Raw genomic sequence first — 25355 nt, 5'->3', positions numbered from 1 at the left:
AAATAACTTAGACTCTCAGTAGGTAATGATGCCTCACTGAATAACATCACAGTCTAGCATACTGTCTTGTAAAGTATATCATTGTCAAAAACGATCTGGTGCTCTCCCGGCGTATATGATGCACAAACTCTTTTCGGGCTTTATCTGGACCTGGCTGAGAGCCCGAGAAGAGTTGAAATATCATTGTCAAATTACAACTGTCAAGCAACAAAACCACTTTACATCTATAAAATAGCTTGCATGACATCCCTTTTGTAGAAGTTCTTTTCAGTCCCAGAAAATGGGCCATTGAGGTGATACCATGCTTCCTTCTGGACCAAAGATTTCTTCACTACTACCACTGATCCTATTCCCCTCACTGCCATTTTGTTAGATGATGGTCAGCCAATTCACATCTGTCCAACCAGTCTGTGTTCCTTTCCGACATGCCACCTGAGTGGCAGGAAAATCCCAGAAATAAAACTTACAGCAATGGAGGATGTCATGTATTTGTGAATCCTTGGTCCAGTTTTGTGGCTAAATCTCCACATAATGCTGTAATGGATTTTTTTGACTACCTTTATTGAGTTAGCTTAACTATGATCCACTGCATATTCCTTAAGTAAAGACTTAAGAAGAGACTTGAACTCAGTGTCATTCCCAAAAATTGTTCCCTTCTCCGAGTCGATCTATTTGGAGATGCTATGAAGGATACACTGGAGGTTTGCTGAATGGAATATTTTAAATGGTACTCTGAGCGAAATAGTGTTTTGTGGTGGAAATAGAAAATATTTACAATGATGGAGCTACTGTCAACGTGGGATTTTTTAAATTCTGAATGTTGTTGAGTTTCTTGAATGTTGTTTCAGCTACACTCTTCCAAGCTACTGGTATGTATTCTATTATGCCATTATTTGAGACTTGCGGGTGGCAGAAAAGCTTTGGGAAGTTGGGAGGTGAGTTACATAGACCACAGTACCAAACTTCCATTGTATGTGTGTAGATACACTATGTTTGTGCGTGATCCAAAGGGTTATTCATCAATAGTAACTTTCTGGATGCTGATGATAAGCCTTCAACAATCCAAATGCCATTAAACATCAAGAGGTAGTGATTAAACACTCTCTGGTGGATTTAACCATTCCTTCGTATTTGTGTGTGGTGAATATTATTTGTCTGTTATCATTCTAGTTCTGGAATTCTCATGATCTTGCTGCATGCAAAAAACAGACAGCTTCATTATCTGAGTTATGACTGGAACTGTTGGGCCTAGGACACTGCCCTGAAGAACTCGCTCAGTGATGTTCTGGGACTGACAAGACTCCAAGTACCATCCTCCTCATTGTACGATAGTGAAGTCTGGCTTAGCCAGTATACACAATTGGACTTTGTTAGTCCAGAGTTGCAATTTTCAACTTCTTTGAAGATCTCATGGTTGAGTGTTTTTTGTTAGTTAATTGAGAACTATTGAAATGAATACCAGCACAGTGTATAATGCTTGGAGAGCTTCTACTGAGAGAGAGAGAAAGAAAGACAGAAATCTTTTGGTTCATGAAGTACAACAATGTCAGAAGGAAGCATGAACATTGAACAATTTTGATGATGAAATGTTCCTCATTAAAAGAAATGATGAATGCTTAAAAAATATACCCAGAGATAGAAATTCATTTTCTGCCACTCATTCCAAGCACAGAAACGATCTTGAGGTGCACTCAGAGGTGGTGTGTAACACCAATCTGTTATCATGACATACAATAATAATCTGAATGCAAGTGACAATGGAACCATATTGCTATGGTTCTTTCTATTTCATGTTGAACCTGATCTGAATGTTTATCCCTCTGCCTCACTTTACTAACAGATGCAATACAGATTGGATGCCAAACTCATTGATAGATTTTAATCCCAGTACAAATAGACATTTTAGTATTTCAACTCTGTGCAAACTGCACAGGTCAAATTTCTGAAGATATCTGATGTATGGAATTAAATACAATTTCAGTCGTAATGGAAACACAGCATGTGAATAAACTTATGTGATCTTGGACTGTGATGATAGCTCTTATCTGTCAAGGCTTAGTGAAATAGCTTTCATTAATTGAAGATAAATCAATTCATATTTTGAAATTTATATTGATTCCAAATCAAAGTTATATCCCCATTGTAGCTTTTTAATTATTTTACAGTTTCTGTCAATTACAACCACATTCAGCAGATAAAACATAGATTAGCTGCAAATGTTTTTTCATATTAATATTTTGTTTCTGTTGTGGAAGATAAATCTGATCTTCATCTCAAAGGCAATAAATTAGTTTTAAGATGTATGCTTTATTTTTCATTTAATATCACAAGAAATTGCAAAAAATTGTGATCAATTCCAAAAGGAGACATCTTGACTCAACACTATTTCCATTAATTCGCTGAGACAAATTTGTATTCCCATTGGTTCTTAGACTTTATATTGAAATTAATTTACACAATGGCAAATGGGCTGTTTCAATGTTGCTGCAGTGATAAATTTTCCTACAAACATAAGGAAAGATGGCAACACAGGGTGCATATAATTTACAGCATAATTATAGCAATAACTGTAGTAAAATTGTAGGTTTTCAATTTGAATACTGTACATAATATGTAATTGCAGAATTGTTTTTATTTAAAATCTGACCAATTCTGACACAGAGAAAGTGGGTGAACGGAAATTATAAAATTTAATATTTCGTCTCAAAGCGACTGGGATGAAGAATTAAAACGGCACTCGATTTCACTCCCATTGACCTAATGTCAGGAGTCTCCTGCACTGAACAGCACCTTATCTTCTGACTAGGCACTTGCTCTCCTCCAAATACCATAGCAGCTCAATATCAGTGTATTTTTACTATAATGATCTATTTATTTGATGCCCAAAAGCTGGAAACACCTTCTACAAATAGTACAAAATAATTGATGTCATAGTCCATATCAGGTTATCTTAAAAATTCCACTAGTAGATATATTAGTTGCTGTGTTGTTAACGTCAGCTATATTCTTATATTTCTATACCCTTATATTTTTCTCACTGAAAGATAATATATCTTGACATAAATGTTTGCAACAAAACATCTGCTTTAGCTAGAAAGATGCAAAATTTTAACATTCATGTGTTTAGGTTTGGAAGATAAGTGTTTTCAATGCAGAGGAAAAACAGCCACATTGTTTTCTTTAAATCAGGCCACATGATAGTTTATTAATTACTTAGTATTTATTTAGAGAAACAATGCAGTAACAAGCCCATGCTGCCCAATTACACACACCTTGTGACCAATTAACATACCAACTGGTATATCTTTGATATGTGGGAGGAAACCAGAGCACCCGGAGGAAACCCATGCGGTCATGGGGAGAATGTATAAACTCTTCATAGACAGCAGCAGGAATTAAGAGGTTATTGAGATATATCAAAACTGTGTAATGATTGAAACGCTCCAAGTTTTTCCTCATTATCTCCCAGGTCAGTCAAAGGTTTATCTAATCTTGTATTAATGAGCTCTGATCCTGATATTTAAAAATAATCTCTGTCATTTATCAGCTGTAGGTTAATTGGATCATAGTAATTTAGCACTTGTATAGGTAACTAGTGGGAGAATCAGGGTGGAATCGTTGGGTGCAGAAAAAAGCATAGACTGCAGGGAAATAAATGGGAGAACGAAAGAAATACAACAGCTCTGAGAGCCAGTATAGTTTCAATAGGTTGAATGGCACATGGAAATATCAGATCCAGTAAAACTGATTAAATATATTTTATGACATAATTTAATATTATCCTGCATCAAAATAATTTTCTTAATGTATTTAGGTGGACTCTTCCTACACCTTGATTCAAATGCAATGAATGTGCACTTTTGTATATTGTGATGTAGATCAGAGCTCCCAAATTGTAATTTGGATAATAATGCAAATTTTCTCAGAGACACAAACAGCAGACAAATATTCATTAAAATGCTGATTACATTACATGTGAATTTCTGTTTATGAAAATACGAATTTACTATAAATGCTAGGAACATGTTGAAATCTCAGTCAATGATTTTAACTATATCATTTAAACCATTTTTATTAGCATATATTCATTGTCCTACCAATCTGAGAAAAACAATGTGATCACTGTTAAGAGTGTTAGAATTGGATACTGGGTTCAGCAGGATATGACAGAAGGTGCTGAATAAGTAATTTAGCTCACACAATTGGGTCATGAATTGCAGATAAAATGCAGATGAACTTGCATTGAATAGCACTGGTGCTAAAAATTGACAGTTTCTCTGTTTCTCTTCTCATGGATGCAGCTTGACCTGCTAAAGTTTTCCAGCATTGTTTTTTTCCCAGCAGCTGTACTTTATTTATTTTCATTCAAAACTTTTAGTAGATTATTTGTTCCTGGTTCCTTTTCATGATCATCTAAAATGTTTCTACAAGGTCCATTTATCACATATGTGTTTTGTTAAATAGTCCACCAATGGAGCTGGAACTTTAATTACTAATTCAGTAAATTATGTAATTACATCGGTTCAGGTAATGAAGTATGCTTGCCAACCATTTGCATTTCAAAATAAATGTCAAATTTAACAGAAGGAAACATTGAAATTGAAGAAATGTATCAGAAAACACATTTGTATGTAGGATATGCTATTATTCAAAGCTACTGCAAACCAGGTTCCAGTCAGACCTCTGATGCTTTCCATGTTAACCCTGTAACTGTTTTTCCCAGGTGCGTCAGTTCTTTCCCAAAACGGGAGATGTGCAGATTGTCCGATCCGGTTAATTGGCCATTGTAAATTACTCCTGATGTAGGGGTGTGACTGTTAGGTATGGAGAGCCAGAGACATTCATGAGCATGTGAGAAAGAGTAAGTGGGGGAATGGGATTGCCCTAAAAGCTGACATAAGATTGAGGTCTTGAGGTATTGAGGTCTCTGCTGTCATGAAGCATAGTAAAAGGAGACAATGGCAGTTTTTAAGTTCAAGAGGTTTAGTTATTAAGCCGCTACAGCCTTGTAACTCAGATTCCTAGATTTAGTGTTTTCTTTCTATTTTTTGGTAATTTCAGATTGTATTAATCCTTTCCTAGTTACATTTCCCCCCTTCCCCTCTAAACTTATACTATGTTATTTCACTAACTTTTCCCACTTCGTGCAGCCAGCTCTGTCACCACTTCTACTGCTGAGTCACCTATTTTTCATTTTGTTCTCTGCACTGCTCCTTCCTTTCTAAAGCAGCATAGATACAAAACACAGCTAAATTCCATCTCTCTCTAACACAGCCCTGACAATAGCATTGACACTAAAATTTGGCGGTTTCTCTTCTCATGAATGTTGCTTGACCTGCTGAAGTTTTCCTGCATTTTCTAATTTTTTTTCAGCAGCTGAAGTTTCCTTATTTTCACTTAAAATTTAATTTCTCTGGATGTGTCCTTGTGTACATGGTTATAAAATTGATTTGACTCGACTCGGCAGGTTATAAGCTTGAAATATTTACTCAAGTTCCCTCTCGGTGGATACGGCGTGACCTGTTGAGTATGTCTAACAGTTTGCTTTACTTCACATTTTCAGCATAATTTTGCATTAATCAGGCATATTGCAGACTAAAGTAGGAGTTCGGTATAGCAGATAAGATATTAAACAAACAGAATCATATTGGTCACCTAATGAATGCTCCATTTGCTTCCATTAGCTCCAAACAAAACATCAAATGTGCCACATAATGAGCAATCAGTACAATTCCATCTCTTTTATATATTCATTCACTTTCAATTTTTCATCTTAATATTAATAATATAAATCAGAAATACAGAACTATAGCATAAATATCTAATTATGCTGATGAATTTACATTTATTTATCAGATAATTTTGCAGTTTTAACTTTGTTGCAGTGAAATATGATATGCATAATGGAAGTGCTAGCAGCAAAATTACAATTTTCCTAACTTCAAATTAGTTTTTGTATTTTTAAATTCACCTCCAACATAAAGGCCATTTGTGAATATTTTATTTAATTGAGAATGAAGGAGAAATGGCATTCAGCAGAATGGTTCATTTTTCAGGCTCCCAAAATAAATGTCAAGACCTTTCATCCTCTCATTGAGGACTATAAGACACAGGAGCAGAATTATGCTATTTTGGCCGATTCAGTCTTCTCTACCATTCCATTAAGGCTGATTTATTGTTCTCTTAACCCTATTTTCCTGCCTTCTCCCGTGACCTTTGATACCCTAACTAATCAAAAACCTACCAACCTCTATCTTAAATCTACCCGATAACTTGGCCTCTGAAAACGTCTATGACAACAAATTCCACAGATTCACTTCCATCTGGCTAAAAAAGATATTCCTTATCTCTGTTCTTAAGGGATATCCTCATATTTTTTAAGGCTGTGCTCTCTAGATTTAGACTTCCTCATTATAGGAAATATTCTCCCCACGTCCAATCTATCTTGACCTTTCAATGTTCAGTCAGCTTCAATGAAATCCCCCCTGCCAATTATTTCCTTCGACATATAATAAGAACAACATCATCTGCTGCTGGAAATCTCGTCAATTTAGTAACAGACTTACTTTAGTCTGCCTGAGACACTTTGGCCTTCCAGTGTGAGGAGATGTCTGCAAACAAATACAGCTGATTTACAAATTCCAAATGCAGGAATGCATGCTGGGGGGTACACTGAGGCCTAAGGAATATGCTGAAGATTGGCTCAAAGGTTTTGCGGAGAAGGACACAAATCTAGGCTCTTGCTGCAATTGAACACCACAAGGCAGGGCCCTGTGCAACAGTCTCTCAAATGTTTCATGAAACCATTGTTTGAGGAGTAATCACGAGTGGTGATAATGCATTGTGACAGAATGTATTGAAAGGATTGTACAATAAACACAGAGAAAAATTAATCCCAATTGTTTCTACTGTAGGTATTATGAATGAAATATATGTTGTAATAATATAACCTAATAGAACCACAGCCATCACCACATCAAATACGTAAGTGAAACAAGAATGTCAAGTATATCTTAGGTGGAAAATGTAAAAAAAAATATTTTACATCTTTCACATCTTCAGGATTACTGAAGTGTTTCAAAGCCAATGAATTACTTTGAAGTGAAACTGCCTTTGTTCTCTAGGCATACACAACAGTTAATTATGTCCACACTTAGGTCCCAAGGATATGAACGTAATAAAAAAAATGCATTGTTATTGCTGACTTTTGCTTGAAAATTAATACTGATCAATAACAACCTCCATGCTTATCAAATGGTGGCACCTGATCCTTTACATTAAAGGCCATATTTGCATATCTTATTCAGAGACTTTCTGAAATCTGTAGTTCCATGATACTTCACTCAAATGTTTGAGTTCAGTTTATTGTCATTCAGCCGTGTACATGTATTCCACCAAATGAAACAATATTCCACCAGACCAATGTGCATAACAGTACATATAACTCAGATGCATAACACATAAAATAATATTACCACAAATAAATTAACAAATAATAAAGTGTATATACAACCCAAGTTAAAGCTGGCATTTCATTCATGATGAGACCTGGGTGATGGCTGTGAATTCAGTAGTCTTATGGCCTGGGGGAAGAAGCTGTTTATCATTCTAACAGTTCTTGTCCGAATGCTGCAGTACCTCCTACCTGACCGTAGGGAGTCAAAGAGATTGTTGGATGGATGGGATGGATCATTGACGATGGTAGGGGTCCTGCATTCACAGAGCTTCTGATAAATATCTCTGATGGGAGGAAGGGAGACCCCAGTGCTCCTCTCAGATGTCTTCATAATCCATTGTAGGGACCTGTGGTCAGATGTCTTGCAATTCCCATACCAGATCATGATACATCTGATCAGGAAACATTCAATGGTTCTCCTGTAAAAATTGGTTAGAATGGGAAGTGGGGGGAGCCTCACTCTCCTCAATATCCTCAGGAGGTGTGCTTTCTTGTCCAAAGAGATGGTGTTGAGGGACCAGGTGAGATTGTCCGTCATGTGCACTCCCAGAAGCCTTGTGCTGCTAAATCTCTCGACGGAGGAGCCACATTTGTACAGTGAGGAGTGGTCAGCCTACACCTTCCTAAAGTCCACAAACACCTCCTTGGTCTTGTCCAAGATGAGACTCAATCTACTGTGCTCATACCAATCTACCAGCTACACCACCTCCTCTTTGTGCACCATCTCATCATCATCAGCAAACTTGGTGATTCAGTTTAAAATGGATCTAGCAATGCAGTCCACACGTCAGTAGCATGAACAGCAGTGGGCTGTGGATGTAGCCCTGGGGAGCACCAGTGCTCTGCGTGATGGAGCTAGAGATGTGTTTTGCCAACACGGAATGACTGTGCCCTTTCTGTCAAGCAGACCAGGATCCAGTTGTAGAGAAAGGTGTTGCGAGCCAGTGAGGACATTTTGCCCACCAGTTTCTGAGGGATGATCGTATCGATAAAACCATCCCAGCATATGAGGCACCATTTTCCAGATGGGACAGCTCGGAGTGGAGTGCAGAGGTTATGGCATCGTCAGTGGACCAATTTGAGTGATAAGCAAACTGGAAAGTATCCAATGTAGCACAAGATGGGATTTTATATGATCCATAACCAGACACTCGAAGCACTTCATTATTGTTGAAGCCAGTGCCACTGCATGGTAGTCTTTGAGGCAAGTTATGGGAAATGGGATAATAGTGGCCACGTTGAAGCCTAAGGGGACAGTAGACTGTTCCACAGAGATGTTGAGAATGTCTTTTAGAGTCCTTGTTAACTGGGGGGGCAAAGTCCCTCAGCACTGGACCAGATATGTTATCAGACCCCACAGCTTTATATGAGTTGACTGTGGCTAGAGTCTTCCTCACATCAGCTGTGGCTAGACAGAGTGCCTGCTCCTCAAGGTGCAGAGGGGCCGTCCTTGCAAACACATTGTTCTATGCATCAAACTGAGTATAAAAGACATTCGGCCTATCAGGAGTAGAAGGGACACTGCCGTTGACGTGCAGGGTAGACTCGTAATCTGTTTTGGTCTGAGTGCCCTACCAAAGGTGCCTCATTTCTCTGGTGTCACAGAAACGGCTATACATTCTCTGTGAATTATCCTATCTTGCCTTCCTGATGGCGTGGGGTAGCACAGCTCTAGCTGACCTGAGAGCTGTCTTATCTCCCAATCTGAAGGCAGCATCCCAATCTCTTAGCTGTGCTCGAACCTCTGCTGACAACCATAGCTTCTGATTTGCCCTCGCAATGTGCTTAATAATAACAACTTCCTTAATGCTCTTCTCTGTGTAGCCAGTCACAAATCTCACATGTTCATCGACGTTAATGGGATGGTCATAGGTAGCTGCCTCCCTGAGCATGTCCCAGTCCACGTTTACAAATCAGTCCCGTAATGCTGAGGTTGCTCCTTTTGGCCAGGTCTTTATCTCCCTTTGAACTAGTTTGACATTTAGTCAGTGGTCAGTATGCAGGAATTTGCATAACAGATAAGTAGTCAGAGTATCTGAGGTAACTGCAGGGAGCAGTTTTGTATGTGCCACTATCTGAAACAAAACTGACAATTAAAATGTGGTTAAGCAGGGAACAGAAAATGAGTTAAAGAAATGTAAGGATGTCATTCTAGAACACATTATCAGCAAGCCTCTTAATCATCCACTTCCCAGAAAGGCATGAGGAATAACTGGAGAAGCAACTGGCCATCTATGCATCCTACAAAATACAAAGCACTAAATTCCTTGTTAAGTTAATTGTCGCATCATTTGACTGAAATATTACTGACATTGAACTCAAATCCCACACTGACAGATGTAATAAATTCTGGAATTCAAAACATTATCAGCAATGGTGATCCAAGATTACTGGAAATTTTTTAGAGAAGTTTTCTATTCCTTGCTGGCCTTTCTGGAGGTGACTCTTACTTTTGCTTTAGCTTGGCCAAGGAAAGCATTTCAAGGAAATCAAAGATTAGTCTCACCAATAATGCTTGCATCCTACAAGTGAATAAATGGAAATATAAGTGACCGATAGGTCACATGCAGAGGCATGTCTTTCCAATGTCTTGTGTCAGATCCCAACACCCATTATCAAGTCATGTTTGACTGCCAGGCAATGAACTGTTCTCAATACATTGACAGCACAACAATCTAACAGAATCATTTCTTGAAACAGCATTTGAAACGTGTTCAGAAAAATGTTTCCAACTTCAGCCGAAGGTTATAAATTAATATTTGGAAATAGTAGATCCTTGCCATTAATCCTCTGAAGATCAAAAATATATCAAGTGGAAGATAAAGGTTTATTGTAACAAAGATATGGAAACTATTGTGATTTAATTTGTTACATGAAACCAGATTTTGCAACTGTTGATTTAGAGACCTTGAAATAAAGACTTAGTTTGATGGTAGATATTTTTTCTCATTTGTAGCTAACATTTTAAAGAGTTTATCCAATCACAAACAAGATAAAATCTGCAGATGCAGATCCAAGCAACACACACAAAATGCTGGAGAAACTCAATGGGCCAGGCAGCATCTATTGAAAAAATATACAGTCGACGTTTTGGGCTGAGACCCTTCAACAGGACTAGAGAAAAAAAAGATGAGGAGTAGATTTAAAAGGTGGGGGAGGGGAGAGAGAATCACAAGGCGATAGGTGAAGCTGGAAGGGGGAGGGATGAAGTAAAGAAGGTTGATTGGTGAAAGAGAAGGAGTATGGAGAAGGGGAAGTCTGATAGGAGAGAACAGATGACCATGGAAGAAATAAAAGGGGGGAGGAGCACCAGAGGGAGGCAATGGGCAGGCAAGAAGATAAGGTGAGAGGGGGAAAAGGAGATGGGGGGTGGGGAGTTCAAGAAATCAATTTTAACGAGTTTACTGTTTTGGAAGACAATACTATAAATTTCATAGATAATCAATGTCAGATTGTACAGTAGCTACAGATGGGTAACAGAAGAAGAAAATACTCGAAGTTCCCAACAACTCAGGCAGCATCTACCGAAAGAAAGGGAGCCAATGTATCAATCAATGACTTTTCGTCTGAACTGGAAAAGTTCTGAGAAAACAAATATTGCAGAAAGAGGAAGGGCTAGAATGAAGTGAAGGAATGTCCATATTACATCTTCCCAGCATTCTCTATTTTTGTTTTGGATTTCCAACCTCTACAGGGATTTTTTCCCTCTAGCCACAATTAAATACCCTGTTAGATTGAAGGTGAATATAAGACTAATTCAATACTGACATCAGACAAGTGAAAAACACTCTGGTCAAGAACTTTTCAATTCCACTTGACAGCAAATAACTCAAAATCAGATGCTAACAATACAATTTGATTTTTACATTTAGTTGAGCTGCCACTTATTGCAAAATTGTCTAATTGTTCCTGTCAGCAAACCACGCTCTATGAATAATGTGACAATTCATGCTCATTCTACCATTTCACCTCTCTATTAGGTTTGGCAAAAGGTCATATTGTGCATTTATTGTTCTCATCCGAATGCCACTAACTCCACAGCCTTCTTGAATTTTGCAAACTGCAGAGACAGGAATAGCATTTCATGCTTTTTAAAATATAAATCATGAACAGGGTTAGAAGGAGGTGAAACAGGCTGTGAAGCTGAACACATCACTTTCAATGATGAGGTGTTATATTTTTGCTGCTAAATTCCTTTTAAGTCTGAAGATTGTTCATTTTTGTTCAACAACTTGACATCTATGGAGTTTCAAGCATGTTATTACATTTACTGATGAACTTTTAATTACTATTTGATGCTGTTAAACTTTAGAGGTAAAACTGTGGGATGGGGGAGCGGCTGCTGAATTTAATTCACAAGAACAATTTTGTTGATATGTGGCAAGGATTAACATTAGTGAACTTTCAAGCAGCAGAGCAACTCAGTGCCAACACTCTTGCTTTCTGATTTAATGAGAGGGCGTGGATGAGTTGCCCGTCAGGGTTTTAATTATTGCAGGTGCTGCTTAATTAGTGGCTCAATTAATGCTTTAAAGAGACATTAATGAGTCCTTTTTAAAATTGTTTTGAACTTGGCCCCAAATTTAACATGCAGCGTGGTTTCCTGGGGTACAGCAATAGGGATACAGAGGTGAGTTTTGGTATCAGTTTAGGTGAGTATTTCAACATCTACCCATGCATCCATTTAGCATTTGCATGCATTCAAAGCCAAGTAGTGGCATTTTCTGCTGACCAGATGTTGCTTACAGAGTCCCCTGCTGAAATTGGTCAGTGGTAATGAATCCAGAATGTGTGCCACAGTTGGATCTACTCCACAATGGCAAGTTTCTGGTGGAAATGTTTTGAATTGGCTCAGAACCATCAGCTGTTAAACAATATCTGTTTGTATTTGCTATGAGCATCTCTAGTTCAACCATGAAAGTGATAAAAATTCAAATGTGGTTAAATTAAATTGTGTCCAACACTGGATGTGGGGATGATGGTGCAGTCTGCTTCTGCTGAGGGCAACACGCTGTCTGCATGATACCACCATAACATGACTGCAGCATGCTACCAGTGCTCACCTTATTGCATGCCTTGCAAGTGGACAATATTGTGACTGGCTAGCATTAGTAAAAATAATAGTCAGCATATCTATAACAAAAGAAGATGTGGAAGCTTCATTAGTTACTGAACTAGAGCAAGTAGTGTAACTAAAAGGCAGAAGATGGAATATCCTCTTTATCAGCCCTTCATCTCACAGTCCAATTTCCTGCTTCATACAATCCTTAGATTTCGATCATGGGATATGAATACATTTTTTTTATTTACTGCCCATTTCTTTCATTACAACGTCACCATTGTCTTCATCTGGGCAGGCAAAAGTTGTAAACAGGGCCAGTCATAGTGGAAAAGCAACAAGACTACTGATAATGGGGGGGGGGGGGAGAAAAACTTGCCTTGATTTTAAACCCCAGCCAGTAGCTAAAAATCTATACAATTCAGCAGATAAAGTTGGAGCCCACATCTGGTGAATCAACAGGCATGTTCCTTTGCTCTCGCTCTTGCTTATCAAGCAACCAAATTGGAGGACTGCTACCCAATCTATGGTGTTGCAAACTGAAGCTGGTTATTGTAGACCAAGGTCAATGATGCCCCCCAAGGCTACCTGGTCTACTCCAATGAAAATAAACAGACTTCCACCACTAATGCTGCACCTGCCAAAATCACACTACTTTGGACAAGGTTACATGGAAAACAAGATTAAACGAAGCACAAGGAAGATCATTTGACCTCTCTGCTCAATTGATCCATCAAACAATCAAATTGATTAAGCAATTTGGCTTGAAATATGTGTTTCTTATTTATATTTCACATGGTTATAATGTGATTGTTAACATGACAGAAATGGTAAGGCATAGGACCATCAAAGACTAAGGAATTGAGTTGAAGTAGCTGCATTAATGGTTGGATTAGTTTGCTGTTAAAAGCTCATTCAGGATAGGAATTTCGAGCTTGTCTCTTCTTTCCCAGCTCTTAGCTGAAAGCACTCCCATGAAGTGAAGGTGGGCTACCATCATGAATCTTGTCTTCTCTACAGTTGATTATGCATGATGCTCATTAGATTATGGATCGCACACCAGAGTAATAGGCAGTCTTAGCTTTGTCATTGAAGCAACATCAATGTAGTCAGGATTATGATTACATCAGGATTGTATCATGGTCTTGGCTACACCTAACAGGCACTCGTGGGGTAGACTCCCATTTGATTGCGGAACATTATATCTGAGTTTATATCTGAAATAGCTGTGCATACACAATCTATAGTGTTCTATGTCATGAACATTAATCTATTTTAAACCCCAGCCAGCAGCTATGTAGATAGTGCCCCTTCTGCTGTATACCAAAGGGAATGTACCCTAATGCACCCAGCTCTCTGAACAACTGATCTGTGCTGTAATCTCAGGTTCAAGACCCCAACATAATTCCTGATAGATGTTTAGAAAGTTAATTTTTTTTTATAGAACTTGAGTTTTTTTTTTAAAAAAAGCAAATTCTAGTTTAGTAAACAAATAAAATCAATTTCACCAAGCCTGTGAATGAATGATAATTCCTTTTAATGGGACTGGTATCCTACAGATGCATGTTCAGCTGTGCAAGATTAACAGATGGTGTTAGCTGGGCTTTGAAATACAAAATGGTTTTTCAATCAGTGTACTTTATGTATTCCTACTGGTGTAAGCTGTGACGTGCACTAAATGTGGGTGTTTGCACTGGATGCCATATTGAAAGAAAAGTACTGCTTATTACACAAAAAGAATAGTCTTGCTTTGGTACACTGAATGTTCTGCTGATAGCCTTATTATTAATTTCTGAAACCTGTTTCATTTGCTGTATTACAGTTACAAGAGTTATATCATTATATTGAATTGTACTCTATATTTGCATGATAATGCTTATCTATCCTTTCTATTAGAAATGTCACATTTTCAAGGTTACAATGAAATAGGTTTTAATTCATTCCAATTCTAGCTTAGATGATGAAAATGACTGTAATTATTGAACCCTTAGCCATATTATTATAAATTTTATATATTCCTTCAAAAATATCATTCATAGATGATGCACAATGTCAATATTATACTCCAACTGAATGTTCAGAAATTCAGGAATTTTGTTTACTTATGTTGGCTAAATTGTTTTCTACATTTTTGGATAGCAGAATTATAAAAAAATTATGACACAGTGAACAACATTTAACTTGTTGGGCCCAAGTTAAGTGAAATCAGCTTCCTTTTTTTTTACATTACACCCCTGTGCGCTTCTTAACACTCGGGAAGGTTTATATTTGGGATATCTCCCTTCTGTCTTCGAGGGTGAATAGTTGCCCCTAAACTCTCACTATCTCCGCCCATGCCACTCCTGCATGGTTTTCTGTTCTTGTTCAGTCACCTCTCATGTTTAACAGAAGTGGGTCTAAACCTGATTGTGAACCTTTCATTGTGGTTTATCTTGTCCTTCCCCATGTCTGTGCTAAATCAAAGTGAATTGTGATCATTGTCACAGAAGGCTGTTCTATTGATACTCATTCCAACTATCTAGCTATATTCAGAAATACCAAGCTAAGAAAAGTCCTGTCCCCACTCTTTGCATTCCCTTTGCAACCTACTGTAATTGTTTCTCTTCAATATAATTCAGATTATTTTTTCCTGTATATCTGTAATGCTATTTCTATTGCAGTTGAAGTTTCTATTGTTGCATTTTTATGTATTAGGCTCCTTACCTTCCAAGATGTTAGTTTAGGAAAGAGAACATCGTCTTGCAATTAGGGAAATAGACCAATTTGAATTTATTTTTATCTAATTGGAATTTAGATGTTTTAAAATTATAATTAATTATGGTAAAATTAACAATTAATTTTATCAATTTGTATGTGCAGCAGCATAGTTTCAATAGCAATACACAGAACATTTTGTATTAATGAATACATTGTTTCTGAAAAATATTAGTTCATGGTTAAATTTAATTAAATAATTTTATAAAGCAATCTATTCTTTGTTGAACCTCAGTACAAGCATATTCTGGTCATCTTAAATACATTCGTTGAATATCCTGTTTGTCAGGGAACATTAAGAAATTAGATAATTTAATTGTCTCACATGCTAAAACACAACAATTTCAGATGTTTGATTCTGTGAATTGATTGTGGAATTTTGTATAAATTTCATAAGTAAGGGTGACTCTGCCATTGATGTATTCTTGATGTTTATTTGTCCCTTACAGCATTAGCTACTAAACAAACATACGTCAGCTACAGCAATCATGCAATCTGAATGAATGTGACACTCCATCAGGGTCTTTCGAGATTTCGAAGTGAAAAAAGACAGATGCATCATTAGTCTGGATATCCACTTACAGACGCCAGCAGCAGCCATTGCAGAGTTTCCAACAGACTGATAGTAAAAGGATTATATCCAAGCTTAACATTCACTGGGAGACCCAAAATATCAAGATGACATACTGCACAGAAGAAAGATGACTATTCCTCTATCTTTTGATTCCTTAAGATTTGTCAACAGAATTAACTCCCTAAATCTTGTGAAGTTGTCTGTGATTGTGTCAGAGTTGTTTTTATTTCTATTGATTTCTATTCTATTGAAATCTATGTGTTGCAAAATGAAATATGTCTAAGTGCTCACCAAATAGATGGCAAGTTAATGTATGTGACATACTGACTGAAAAAACAATGTCTGCTTTATGTCCTGACCAATCAAAAGTACAGTGCCTGGTTGTTTATGAATACGTAATGGAAAGTGTAGAGCATGTTCATTTTTATACAAAAAAGTTTCTAATAAAATAGTGTTTTGCAACTCTGTGGGGTTTCTTTACAGTGAATAGATCTGTTTGAGTGAATTGTATGGTGGTGAATGTATTCCAAACATTTGGATGCGTTTTCCCCTTCCCTTAGTTTTCTTCCTGTAGGTGGTGTACTTAAAATTGCAATTAAGCTAACTTCTTAATTTGGCTGTTAGTTGGTAGGTCAGAACTAAAGAATTAATTCAAATTATTCAGATATAAGTTTAAGCCATGTTTGTCTTGCATGTACTAATTCATCTAAGTAGTTCATAAGTATTTTTGGTTAAAGTGGGATAATGCCTTCGATTTATTTATTTAAATATAATCTGGATGTTTCTTTTGCTTTAACATAAATATTTTTTCTTATGAATTTGTCTTATAATACAAGAAGCAATTATATCCCAAAATATAGGCATACCAAACCCAGTAAACAAATCTTTCTTTGATGAACCAATTAATAGTGAACAAAAAAACATTTTCTTTTTAATTAGAAGTTATTCAGGCCTCTTTTTATTTATTAAAAAGATGTTTTGATCTTCTTTCTATGCCAACATGATTGGAAACACAAAATATCTGAACATTGAACACAAAAAAAGTTTGCCAAGTTAGAATTCCCACAACTAATTTGCATTATTGCACGGGACACTAGTGGCTATAGAAATGAAGCAGAAACCAAACCGAATGCAGCTGATTGATCTGCGGGATACAGTCTGGTTGTGACAGGTGGAAACTGGGTGACTAGTATGGAAGTCAAACTCCCATGCTCCTCCAAACATTGACAGCATATTGGTGCAGGCACTGCAGCAGTTTGGCAGTCATGCAGATGTAAATGTTTATTTATCAGTTTACGTTGCACATAACAAGTGTTGTGTATACTGTTTTAAGCCTGTAAATAATAACGAAGGGGAACATGGAAGACGCAGCTGTCAGCCATTTGCACTCCTTTTAGATTGCCTCCCACTGTACCCTCTGCCTGAGATCTCAGTGTCCTAATTTTCATCTCCACCCTTACTGGAATTTACAGCTGGCAGAGGGGGATATATCTGTCACACATAGTGAAATGCTAATGAGTCTGGTGGAGTAATATATAAGGGGCCTCATTAGAACTAATTTCATTTTAATCAATAGGTCATGGTTTTCTGAACACAATAAGATATTCAGGAGCACACAATGAGTATGGGAAATAATTTCAAATGAAATAAATATTGATGTTTTGTACACATTTGATGTTCTCAAATCATTCTGGAAGGTTTTTGAGCGACAATTATTCAGTTGATAGACTTGGCAATTAACTTTTGAACTAATATCTTACGAAGAGCAGTAAGGTATGTTGTCAAGTATATCTCCCTGTCCTTCTTTAAATAATGCAATTGGATCCTTTATCTCTCCCTGAATAAACAAAGGGCAAACTTCCAATTATACATTTATATTTGACACATGGCAAGGCTTGGAGTCTAAAGCCACAGCGTGTAACATTATTAATGTACTAGTACCGTAATAATTAATGTCCCTGGATGTTGCTGTCATTAGTGTTTCTACTTTGTAATTTACTATCAGATTTATTGAGGTGACTGCCCAGAAATTCTAAATTAGTTATGATATTAGTGTCACCTCAGATCATTTGTGCTGAGGAACCTATGATACATTTTAATTTTACAAAAAGGAAATTAAGAGCCTTATTAAACATTCATCTAAATTTTGAAACAGCATAAATTATGTTCAATTATTTTGGTCCCTGCCTTCATGGTTATTAGACATCTTTAAATATCTCAGCAAATTCATAAACTTATTAGAATGTACCAGTTAGAGTTGATGCAGTTACTGCCTCACATCTTAATGCCTTGCAACTGACAGGGTGTTTCCCATATCTTTGAACACAAGAAGGCAGTTTCTTATAGGTATACCTTCAGAAAACTTCTTTTGGCTAGTCAACTTGCATCTGCATTATAATTACAATTAAAGTTTATCTATCACATGCCTTTCAATGCTGCTTCTGTTTCTTAATTGCTGATTTTCCTAAGATCCTTACTGAATTGCAAGCACTATTGCATGTTTGTAAATTTATTTTCATCCATAGGAAATGAGTCAAGAATAAGTTATGTAAGTTACACTGGTAGTGTCAAAGTAACTTCCTCAACCTTGTTTTGGATTAACCGCTCCACTGAGTCTGGAGTTGTAGATGGAAATAGATGTTATTCGATCAATACAAAGATGTAGATGAGAATCTCCCAGGGAGACATTGAGTTTCATAGGTTAAAAACAAAAGACAATGATTGAAAATCAAGCAGATGTTATTCTGACTTTTCCTAATTCTGATTAGATCACAATCCATGAACTCAATTTCAGAGACACTTTATCTCATTCTCTTGATAATTATTGCTCACTTATTATTATTTTTCTGTTTTTTTTTGTATTTGCATAGTTTGTCTTTTACACAGTGCTGTCTGTCTTGTTCTGTGCCGTCTTTCATTGATTCTATTGAGTTTCTTTGTATTTACTGTGAATAAACACAATAAATTGAAACTCAGGGTTGTATATGGTGACATATATGTACTTCGGTAATTACTTTGTATGTTTTTGACTTTCCTCTGGATATACTGTAAGACAAAAGCCCCTCATCCCCACCTCCTCACAAGCAAACACACACACACAGTTATCTTGATTTTAATAATACCAAATTCCATCATTTCCATGTTCAGTCAGGAAGTGCCATTCAGTCAACCCAATAAATATTGTTTATCATCCATATCTTATTTGTGATCCTGTCCATCAGGGGTCTGATGCAATGTACTGTTGTGTTGACATATATGTATATAATCATGTCAGTGCTGAAGTAATTCATCCTTCTGACTCAGAATTCCTTGTATTGTTCAAGTCCAGGATCAGCTTAGTTGATTAGAATACAAAGCATATACAAGATGGCAATTAGCACTTAAGTGCAAACTACCATGATGACTGTAAGAATTGGATACTGGAAATTCAAAGTTCAAAATAAATTTATTATCAAAGTACATATATGTCACCATATACAACCCTGAGATTCATTTCATTTTCTTATGGGCATACTTAATAAATCCATAATAGAATAATAACCATAATAGTCTCAATGAAAAACTGCACCAAATTAAGCATTCTGTGTGCAAAAGACAACAATCTGTGCAAATATGAAAAGAAATGAATAATAATAATAAATAAATAAGCAGTAAATATTAAGAATATAAGATGAAGAGTTCTTTCAAGTGAGTTCACAGATTGTGAGAATATTTCAATGAGGGTGCAAGTGAAGTTGATTGAAGTTATTTTCTTTGGTTCAAGACCCTGATGGTTGAGGGGTAATAACTGTTCCTAAACCTGCTGGAGTGAGTCTTGAGGCTCTTGTACATTCTTCCTGATGGCAGAAGTGAGAAGAGAGCATGACCTGTGTGGTGGGGTTCCCCGTTGATGAATGCTACTTTCCTGTGACCATGTTCTGTGTAGGTGTGCACAGTGGTGTGGAGGATTTTTACCCATGATGGACTTGGCCACGTCCACTACTTTTTGTAGGATTTTCCGCTCATTAGTGTTTCCATACCAGGCTGTGATGCATCCAGTCAATATACTCTCCATCACACATCTATAGAAGTTTGTCAAACTTTTAGATGTCATGCTGAATCTTTGCAAACTCCTAAGAAAATAGAGCTGCTGCTGTGCTTTCTTCATAAGTGCACTTCTGTGCTGGGACCAGGACAGGTCCTCTGAAATGATAACACTGAGGAATTTAAAGTTGCTGGCCCTCTCCTCCTCTGAAGCTCTCATGTGGACTGGCTCATGGACCTATGGTTTCCGCCTCCTGAAGTCAACATGCAACTACTTGGTCTTGTTGACATTAAGAAGTTGTTGTAATGACACCACTCAGCCAGATTTTCGATCTCCATTCTATATGCTGATTCATCACCTTCTTTGATTCAGCCTACAACAGTGGTGCCATCAGCAAACTTAAATTTGGCATTGAAGCAGTGCTTAGCTACACAGTCATAAGTGTAAAAAGAGTAGAGCAGGGGGCTAAGCACACAGCTTTGTGATGCACCTGGCCTGATGGAGATTGTGGAGGAGATCTTGTTGCCAATCCAAACTCTGCAAGTGAGGAAATCGATAATCAAATTGCACATGGAGGTATTGAGGCCTATTGAATGGTTTTGAAGGGATAATAGTATTGAATGCCGAGCTTCAGACTATAAAGTGCATCCTGATGACTGCATCTTTGTTGTCCAGATATTCCAGGGCTGAGTGAAGAACCAATGAGGTGGCATGTGCTTGGACCTGTGTGCCAGTAGGAAAATTGAAGCGATTCCAAGTGCATCTCAGGCACAAGTTGGTTATATTTCATTACCAACCTCTCAAAACACATCATCGTTGTGGATATAGGTGCTACTGGACAAATTTGTGGGCAATCTGTCTCCAGTTCCTTCTTTTCTATCTGCAGTGACAGATGCATCATATTGATTTATCAAAGACTGAAAAGTAATTCCAAAGAAAAGTAATTCAAAGACTTATGTGTAACTTTATTCTATTTAATGTGTAACTAATTTTAATATACTTCTCTCTTTTCATCCATAGTTATTAAACATTAGGATTATTTTTCTTTAGAATTTTCTTTCATTCTTTGATTGATGTAGAACAATATTAATAATTAATATATGTAACACTATATTAAACAATACATATGGCAAAAAGCTGGATTTATGTAATTTCATCAATAACGTTGCTGTCTCAATACACCTATCTTTCAACCACGTGCTTTTTTGATTATTTCATATTTTATTCTTCCAGGAAGTTGACTTCTCGCTAAACGTTTCAGAAGATGGCAAATTCTCAAAAGCAGCAATGTGATCTTTGAGGAGGCTGAAGGATAAATATTATTCAGTACACCTTTGCATTGTAACTTCAAGTAATACCATGAGATCCTTTACAGTCTGGTGTTGTGGTTTAAAATCTTGTCTAAAGGATGCATCTCTAGTGGCATAGCAATCACCCCAGGATGTCAACACAATCAAATGCAGACAAGAGTTCTTTTGCAAAGTCATAGCTGAGATCGCCATCTAAGTGCCTATAAAAAAGTATTCACACCTTTGAAGTTTTCATGTTTTATTGTTTTACAACATTGAATCAGAATGGATTTATTTTGGCTTTTTTGACACTGATCAACAGAAAAGGAATCTTTCAATTAAAGTGAAAACAGATCTCTACAAAGCGGTCTAAATTAATTACAAATATAAACGACAAATAATTGGTTGCATAGGTATTCACACCATTCAAGTCAGTATTTAATAGATGCACCTTTGGCAGAAATTACAGCCTTGAGTCTGTGTGGATAGGTCTCTATCAGCTTTGCACATCTGGACACTGCAATTTTTCCCCATGTTTCTTTACAAAACTGCTCAAGTTCTGTCAGGTTGCATGGGGATCATGAGTGAATAGCCCTTTTCAAGTCTAGCCACAAATTCTCAATTGGATTAAGGTCTAGACTCCAACATGGCCACTCCAGGACATTAACTTTGTTGTTTTAAGCCATTTCTGTGTAGCTTTAGCTTTATACTTAGGGTCGTTGTCTTGCTGTAAAACAAATCTTCCCCCATGTTACAATTCTCTTGCAGATTGCATTAGGTTTTCCTACAAGATTCTTCTGTATTTTGCTGCATTCATTTTACACTCTACCTTCACAAGTCTTCCAGGGTCTGCTGCAGTGAAGCAACCCCACAGCTTGATACAGCCAACACCATGCTTCACAGTAGGGATGGTGTGTCTTTGATGATGTGTGGTGTTTGCCTTATGCCAAACATAGTGTTTAATCTGATAGCCAAGAATCTGAATTTTGATTTTGTCAGACCATAGAACCTTCTTCCAGCTGACTTCAGAATTTCTCACATGCCTTCTTGCAAGCCCCAGCCAAGATTTCATGCAAGTTTTTTTTTCAACAGTGGCTTTTCCTTTGCCATTCTTCCATAGAGTTGCAACTTTTGGAGGACCCAGGCAACAATTGTTGCATGTGCAGTCTCCCATATCAGCCACTGAAACTCGTAACTCCTCCAGAGCTATTATACGTCTCTTAATGGCCTTCCTCACTAGTCCCCTTCTTGCATGTCACTCAGTTCTTGAGAATGGCCTGCTCTAGGCAGATTTACAGCTGTGCCATATTCTTTCCATTTCTTGATGATTGACTTAACTGTATTCCAAGGGATATTCAGTGACTTGGAAATGTTCTTGTATCCATCTCCTGCATTGTGCTTTTAGTAACCTTTTTGCAAAGTTGCTTGGAACGTTCTTTTAACTTCATGGTGTAGTTTTTGCCAGGATACTGACTTACCAGCAGTTGGACCTTCCATATTCAGGTGTATTTTTAATACAATCAGTTGAAACCCTTTGACTGCACACAGGTCCCCAAAAGCAGATCTCCATTTTACTAATTATGTGATTTCTAAATCCAAATGGCTACACCAGTGATGATTTGGTGTGTCATATTAAAGGAGGTGAATACTTATACACATAATTATTTTTGTGTTTTATATTTGTAATTAATTTAGATCACTTTTTAGAGATCTGTTTTCACTTTAACACGTCTTTTTCCGTTGCTCAGTGTCAAAAAAAAGCCAAATTAAATCCATTGTGATTCAATTTTGTAAAACAATAAAACATGAAAACATCTGAGGGGAATCAGTACATTTTATAGGCACTGTACTAGACCAATTCTAATGTTGAGAGTCAAAAAATATTCTAGTTTTCTTCAATGCCTGTTAATGAAGAAGTCAAATAATGCAAATGTTCCCCTTTGTGGTTCCCATAGAAATGATCTCAGAATTATGTGCTTTGCCAAGGAGATACAGCAGGCATTTTCTTTGTAAGTAGACCATTGACATTGAAGATAGCTATTAACTTAATTACATTCATTCAATACAGAGACAAAGCATACTAAAAACACTAGTAATTCTTTTGGATATGGCTATATGATTGATGCATTGCTAAAAAGATTTGACTCAAACGCTGATTAATATTCATATTGCCTTCTTTTTAGAGTCACCCGCAGAGAAGTTAGATTGCCCAATGTTTTGAATGGTATGTAATTCTGATTTCATGAAAAAAAGAATGGATTGTGAAGACCTTTATTTTTGTTCTGAGTTCCACTATGTGTCTGACGTCTGAGGCATGATGCACCTTAGGCCTGACATTCCAGGAATTTGCTAATACTTTCAGGATTTTCACTGATACAGCGGGATGTACATGAGCCGGAAAGTTGGTCAAGATGGTGGTAAATGGAACCTAATCCTTACAAGTTTGAAATACTGCCTTTACAGAGTTCAAATTCTGTTAAGACATAGAGTAAATAGCAGGGAACATACTGTAGAAGTTGTGATTTACAGTGACACCTTGGAGTCATTGTTAATGGCAGGGAACTTAAAAGCTTTGATTTACAGTGACACTGATGAATCTCAGCAACTTCTGGCTGGTGGCTAATGAAACAAGGGAAACAGCTAAATACTTTGTTAATTATACTTTCTCTGGCAAACAATCATCGCAAGCAATAGTCTATAACTTTCCCTTGGATTTGGAGGCAATTCGATGTGGCAGAACTGAGGCAAGGTAAGGTGTGAGCCCATCGCCGAGATCAGGAAGACTCGCGATTCGATCATTTTAAAAGCTATGCAAAAGTCCAAATTGAGCGGGCAAGGTCCGGGCGCCGGAGAGTCTCGATTCAACTGAACTCGATGTTTCGCCGGAGGCATAAGCACAGGGGTGATTTGGAAAGGTCTGTTACAAGCAGAATTAAGGTGGTGGGGTCCTGGCCCAGAGAGTGTATCGAGGCAGTGGAACCTGATTTTTGGATGATGAATTAGTCGCTGGGCCAGATAGACAAGATCAGGGTGTCGGAACCCAAGGTGAGGGATGGGCCAGTTTGGATCACTGCTCCACGACGCGGCTCTGCGCTGAACTATGGGACTTTCTTTGTGGACTTCAGTTCAGAGCACTGTTTGCTTGCAGTTACCGTATGCACGAAGTGATTTTTCTCTCTGCACATTGGGAGTTCGGTGGTCTTTTTTATATGGCTTCTTTGGGTTTCTTTGTTTTGTGGCTGCCTGTAAGGAGACAAATCTCAAGGTTGCATAATATTTCCTTTGAAAATAAAAATACTTTGAACTTTGAACTTTTGAACTTGGGGTTGTAATTCCTTAGCTCCCTGTAAGTGATGACGCAGGTGGATAAGATATTATAAAGTACATTTGGTACATTTGCCTTCATAGGCTGAAGCATTGATTATATGTCTAAAGACCTTATATTGCAAGTGCACAAAATGTTGATCAGATTGTACTTGGTAACAGTAGGGAGAGTGCAGAAGTAATTCATCAGAGAGTTACCAGGAATGTAGGATTGTAGTTACTGTATAACGAGAGATTGGATTGACATTGTTTATTTTCACTGACACAGAAAAGGCTGAATGGTGTCCTTCCAAATATGTGCAAAATTATGAGGGTTATATACAAGAAAGATAGAAACATTTCCCTGTCTGGAACTAGAACACATATGTTTAAGATGAGAGGGGAGTAATTTAAGGGAGATCTGAAGGTTTTGTTTTTCACACAGAACAGTGAATATTTGGAATGAGCAGCCAGAGGAGGTAGTGAGGCAAATAGTATTTAAAACATTTGAATAGTCACTTGGATGAGAAAGGCATAGAGGGAGATCAGCATAGACACGGTGACCTGTTTCTGTGCGTTTTATGATTGTTAATGATGGTTAGCACAGAGTAAATGGAAGGGAGGAGATTGACAATGAGCACTTGGAGTGGCTAAATGATGAGTAGCCCACACAGGACATTTTGGATGATCTCCTTCCTTGGTCTTACTCTTCCTTTTCATCCTTTTCGTGCTGTTGTAGAGTAGTTAAGTGTGGTCTTGTACGGCATGCACAAGTCTTCCACCAAGTCTGGTAGTTGCTTCAGGGAGTCAATGTTCTGCTTTATTACATTTGTGAGGCAACATTTCTTCTGTTGCACATTCTGAAATATTCATGAGCATTCCTCACGTCTCTGCTA

At 37.3% G+C, this 25355-nt stretch overlaps 1 protein-coding gene across 1 annotated transcript in view; it reads left to right on the top strand.

The window, feature by feature from the left end:
• The window catches only part of LOC140209933 (metabotropic glutamate receptor 4-like), a 1199825-nt gene extending 1183829 nt beyond the window's left edge, over nucleotides 1-15996 (top strand). The window contains exon 10 of the mRNA XM_072278608.1: nucleotides 15719-15996. Coding sequence (XP_072134709.1) covers nucleotides 15719-15768 — 50 coding nt within the window. The 3' untranslated portion in view covers nucleotides 15769-15996. The remainder of the gene's footprint in view (nucleotides 1-15718) is intronic.
• The last annotated feature ends 9359 nt before the right edge of the window (nucleotides 15997-25355 follow it).

Source organism: Mobula birostris, chromosome 14 (genome assembly GCF_030028105.1).
Source record: "Mobula birostris isolate sMobBir1 chromosome 14, sMobBir1.hap1, whole genome shotgun sequence".
Taxonomy (NCBI): Eukaryota; Metazoa; Chordata; class Chondrichthyes; order Myliobatiformes; family Myliobatidae; genus Mobula; species Mobula birostris.
Note: the sequence above shows the minus strand (reverse complement) of the source record. Positions and strands in the feature narration are given on the sequence as shown.